Below are 5,943 nucleotides of genomic sequence, written 5' to 3'. Positions count from 1 at the left end.
GACTAGACTCATGGATTTTAAATAGGGGTAAGTCTAGCATTTGTATTGCATTTGCTAGGTTTGTGTTACTATCATTCAGTGCTCAAAATTGATCTAGGATTTAGGGTAGACTCAAAATCTTAAGACCCCATCCTCTGGGAATCTAATCCCAACTTTTTAATAAATCGACTAACTCAAATTAAAACTTATTACAATCAAAACAAAAAGCCCAACATATAAAATAGGTTGAGGCACTTCTAAATTATTTTAGAATCTCAAAGTGCTTCTAATTCTCCTCCTTTAACTGCCAAAATAAGAGTTCAAACTCAATCTAATCCCAATTGAGATTCCAAATTCACACTTCTTGGTATCAGTCCTTCAAATCTCCAAATAAAATATTCATCGATATTCTATTTAAGTATTTTTTGTGGATAATTTAAGCTCCATACAATGTAATTAACTATGAGGGCTTGTGATCATAGGAAATTTAAAGCTCAAACATATTTTTCAAAACCTTATTAGCCTTCTTTGGGAAAATTAAAATCAACGATGATCATTTCCATCATATTTAGATGATTGATTAGGAAATGATATTTTGTTCCCTAGGGAAGATATATCCTTTCCTATAAAGTCTTTGAATATAAAATTAATGATTTCTCATCTAGATTATAATAGTTAAGTATAGATAAAACATCATTTTGACCCTTAAAGATCAGGTGTAGTTCCTCCCTTAATTTCACTATTATATCTCTGATGAAATTTTTAGTTTCATTATTTGAACTAATTAGGGAATGATATCTTCACTATCTGAGGTGATATATCGTTCATAATTACATTTTGACTTTAAGACTAAAATTTTAAAATAAAATTTTCTAAAGAAGATTAGCCTTTTCAAAGTTTCAACAACAACACATGCATGTGTGCCGGTCTCCTTATATCCTCTTATAGAAATGTTGTGAATCCGGTTACGTTATGTTGCATTTTTTTCGTTGTGTATTAGTAATGCAGTTCAAATCATTTCATTTTCTTCAAGATGTTATTTTCTTTAGTACATAACATACTGGAGTGCACATCTATTTACAAATTTGTTACATGTTACATTGGGAATCTTCCTCCTGTTGCTTGCAAATGAGCTAATTTATATGGTGTGATAGCATACTGTCACAAATATGCTACTTCAGTTTACTAGTGGCCTATAGTTTTACTACTATTTCCCTTCTTTTTCTTAGAGGTAAATTAGTGATAATGAGTTTTTAATAAATTTGTCCATGAGTATTGCACTATCGGCGGGCAATAAAAAAAGGCCTACTATTACATGCAAGTGTACTACATTCATTGTGTATTTTCTTGAAGGCAGGGCCGTTGTATGCATCACATGCCTTCTACTATCACAAGCAGGTAAGTGGCATTCAATGTAGATTTTCTAGTGATGCTTATTTACATTTGTGCTTATTAAGACTTATCTATATTTTCTTAAATATATAACACATTGTGTACATAGCAGACCTCCTACAGTGGTTCATAAGTTCTTGCATTTGTTACAAATCACCCTCCCTTCTTGCAATGGATCTACGTATTTGCCTTTTATTAGATAATCCTCAAGTGTGAGAGTGGTGAAGCATTCACTACCTATTTTTGCTACGTGCATTGATTGGAAAGGTATTACATTTATTTATTACTCTTTCAGTGTTCATACTAAACGCTGCTTACATTTGCAAGACATTTGGTAAACATTCACAAATTAATTAGTTGTGGCTGTAGGAATGTAGCTACACTCTCTAGTGCACCCCTTCTACTTCACATATAAGCACATTATTTATGTTCATTTCAATCATCATATCCCTTTCCACAAATATGGGCATTGCACATCAATTAAAGTAATTAATGTGAAATTAATGATGCTTGTTAGGAGCTGTGTATATTATAAGAACTTTTCATGTAACTTTAGGCAAGCTAGCATGCTTCCTATGAGTCATACACTCTTATATATAGGATGGGCATCCAATATTCATGATTGCGGACAAGTAGTGCATATCACAAGTCCCTTATGGATGGTGGTTCCAATGCTCATACGGAGAAAAGTACTTGCACATCAAAAATTTATTTTCTCTCTTCTTCTTCTTTCTCTCTTTATTTTATACTTTTCACTCTTTTTTCTTTTTTCTTTTTGAATATTTTTCTTCTTCTGTTCCTCTTCTTTTATCTACTCTATTTTTTTTATCAGCAATAATAATACTAGTAATAATAATAATAATAGAGAGGGGTTGGGGGCTGATTTTGATTAATTGGATTGATTTTGGAATGATATAGTTATAAGTGGCTGCATGGGCTGAATTTTGAAAGTGGAATGGGAAGGGATGTATAGCATGCTTTAAAGGAATTTGGCTTGGGTTGTTTGGATAAAATTTGAAGATGGAATGGGCTAAGTGGGTTGAGGGAGGAGATGTTTTGTTGTTGGCTGCAACTATGAAGAACAAGACAAGGATGTCAACCATGTGTTGGGCTATGATTTTGAGTGTATTAGAGGATGTGGCTATTGGGTGAAGTGAGGAAAGGTACTGGAGCCTAGGATTTTGTTTGGGAGACATCGCACGTTGGTTTCCTCGACTTGAGCATTGCTGCCTCAGGATTTGCGCCAATTTATCAAATGATCTTAATCAAACAAATTGATAGTTATTCTTCGTCATTGATAACATTTTGATCAAAATAATGAAGTCCATTTTGCAATCAAATATCATTTGGGCAGTATGGCATGTCAAATTTGGATTTCGATTATCCCTTTTGACTTATCTCGTCTAATTTGACTACGAGGTGTTCTCCCTTAGGCGAATTCAACGACTTAATTGCAACGGGGAAGTTCGTTTGACTATCAGAGGTCGTTCATCTCTTCAAGTGACACACCATGATGACATGCGCTTAAATCACCATTTTTTCCTCTTTTTGTGTGTTTTTGTGCTTAAGGTGTCAATATTATCCAACTTAATTTCTAAAAGTTTATTAATATTATATGCCCTCCGCACTAATACAAATTGTATATGGATGGAGTAATCGTTACTAGTTAACTATAGTTGACATTGTACCTCATTCTGGATCATATATAATTATTTTAGTTATATTTTCATCGATGGCTAACCAAATAACACCTTGTTGACCTCTTCTGGAGTAAAAAAGAAGAAGAATAAAGGAATACAAATACATGTGCGTGCTACGGTGTCCCATCCTACCGTCGCTATAGTATCTATAGTCTACAAATCGACACCGAAGGCAACTTGCCCATACCTCACATACACTATTTCACCTCGAAGTCGCTACTATTCACATAAATAAGAGGAGAAGGAATGAGAACTTTTGATCTTCCCCACATTCCATTCATAAGCCTCGCTTCCTCTTCTCCTCCTATAAGCAAATCCTCCCACAACCCATAACCCTATCCAATTCGCAGAATCCCTAACATTAACCCGACGTCCCTACCTCCATACTTCCAGTGATCCCTTCGACTCCCTACTTCAGGATATACTCCACATCTATGTCACACTCCGACCTTTATTTCCCTCACACCTAGCTCATCGCTTGAACTTTTTTCTTGCATTGGCCCCATCTTCTATATCCCGACCTCAAACCCAAAAGCATTTCGATTCCTCCAGAGCAAGAGAGACAGAGAGAGTGAGTGCGTGAGAGAGAGAAAGAGTGAATTCCCGTACCATGCCACAACAACCATAAACCAAGGTTTAAAATTGCGTATTCGGGTATTGAGGTGTTTTCGTTCGTGAGGCGAGATGTAAGACTCAAGGCAATTTGAGGCGTAAGCCTTAAAATCAAAAAATTGCGTAAACATAAAATAATAAATTTTGTATATATTAATGATTAAATAATATATAAAACATAAAAATGCACAAGATAAATAGCAATAACATAAACATATCACATAAGAAGTTAAGAACTCACTAGTCATCAGTATTATCATCACTAATCAGTCATCACTAAGGGGGTCTTCATTTGAATCATCATTATGATGAACTGCTCTCTCCTCTTCCCCCTCTCCTATAGAGTCTAATATCTCCCAATCAGCTTCTTTTTCCTTATTATTAGTTATCTTCCTCTTCCCTAAATATTAAATATTTTTTAACAATATCATAATGAATAATAGTGTAATACATTAATAAAAGTTTAAGAAAAGAAAACTATATTATTTATATACCTTTTTTGATTTGTTCTTGAGTTGTGGTGGATGTGGATGCTTTAAGACTATCAAAGAAATCAACATTTAAATCTTCATCTTGTAATTCAGACGACATCACTTCAACTTCATCATCTACAAACCACTCATCATCAGATGCCACATCATCGCAAAGCAAAGGATCTTCATCATCCATTAATCTTTTTTTCTACAAATTTCTATCTCTGAGTCTCCTATTATACATAATGTACACCAGTGAGTTCATCCTCAATGTCGACAAGCGATTTATCCTCTTTGTATGTACTTGGTTGTAGGTACTCCAATTTCTTTCACAGCCAGATGAAGAGCATGTCAAGCCCAAAACTTTCACAGCAAAACGCTGTAATTCTGGAGTCCCATCACCAAATTGAATCCACCACTCAACTGGAGATCGTTTGGCAATTGTATCTTTTGCTTGTTGTAATCCAAAAAAATCTTCTTTGTTCCTAAAAGGTACCAATTGCAAGTCAGCATTTGATCTTTCAGTTGCATCACTTATTAGACGATCCATGCAATGATATAATCCCAACTTTATTTCAGGGTTTGTAGACTTGTTCTCTGCATATTGATACTGAGGGTTTAGGTAGTAGCCAGCGGCATGCAAGTGTCGGTGAAGCTGTAGTTCCCACCTATCATCAATAATATTCCAAATTTCCCTAAAGCTTCCCTCACTGCCTCCTAAGTTGGAGGCAATCATCTCTTTGGCTTCATCCATAGCATTGTAAATGAAACTCATTGCCGGCTTCTTCTTAGCATCCACTATCCTTAAAACATGAACTAAAGGTCTAGTGGTTGTAATGACATATAAGACACTTTGTCAAAATATGTCATTTAAAACAATCTTTCTAATCTCTTTTCCCTCAGCCTTCTTCGCCCAAGCACAACTCAACCACTGTGTAGATGTGAACATAGCCTTTAAAGGTTGTCTGGCATCTAGCATGCTCTCTAAGGTCAAGTATGTGGTGGCAAATCTTGTTGCGGCTGGCCTTAGAATTTCTTTCTTCGAAAACTTTCTCATAAGAGCTAGAACCCAAGAGTGGTTATAAATAAACTTGGTTATTTTTTTGGCTTTAGTGAGTGCATTTTTATGTTGAGGTAGATTCCCAAGCTTCTCAAGAATAAGATCTATGCAATGTGCAGCACATGGAGTCCAATACAAATGTTTCCTCTTCTCCATAAGTTTATTACCTGCAGCCTTATAAGAACTTGCATTATCTGTCACAATTTGTACAACCAAATGTTCTCCAACCTCATCAACAATGCTATCTAATAATCTAAATATGAACTCAGCATCTTTGACCTGGTCCAATGCTTCAATTGACCTTAAAAACACAGTACCATAAGGATTATTAATGAGGATGTTGATCAGACTTCTATGTTTCATATCAGACCACCCATCTGACATAATTGTTACTCCTATTTGGGCCCAAGTCTTCTTAATTTCTTTGATGCTTTTATCAGTGCTTTCCAACACCTTCAAAATCCATGTTCTTAAATCATACATGGTTGGAGGTTTGAACCCTCTCCCAAATGCTCCAACTGAACGAATCATGTTGTAATAAGCAGGTGATGTTGCAACATTGAATGGAATTGCAATTTCGTAAAAGAATCTGCCTATATCCTTACACACTCTTCTCCGCGCCTCTCTTGAATTTTCTGGGGCCATCTTCTTTGTAGTAGAAGGCCCATCCTCTGATGTGTCAATCATATAATGATCCATAGGCCTTCTAGCACCCCTAGATGAAATG

At 35.4% G+C, this 5,943-nt stretch overlaps 1 protein-coding gene across 1 annotated transcript; it reads right to left on the bottom strand.

Annotated features, from left to right (window-relative positions):
- Positions 1-4,364: 4,364 nt before the first annotated feature.
- Positions 4,365-4,931, bottom strand: LOC114581378. The gene has a single exon (XM_028701398.1). It carries the CDS (start codon positions 4,929-4,931, stop codon positions 4,365-4,367), a length of 567 nt encoding a protein of 188 aa, XP_028557231.1.
- Between the last annotated feature and the right edge of the window lie 1,012 nt (positions 4,932-5,943).

The sequence above is a fragment of the Dendrobium catenatum genome, unplaced genomic scaffold (genome assembly GCF_001605985.2).
Source record: "Dendrobium catenatum unplaced genomic scaffold, ASM160598v2 fragScaff_scaffold_1685, whole genome shotgun sequence".
Classification (NCBI taxonomy): domain Eukaryota; kingdom Viridiplantae; phylum Streptophyta; class Magnoliopsida; order Asparagales; family Orchidaceae; genus Dendrobium; species Dendrobium catenatum.
The sequence above is the reverse complement of the archived record's forward strand: the minus strand, read 5'-3'. Positions and strand labels throughout refer to the sequence as shown.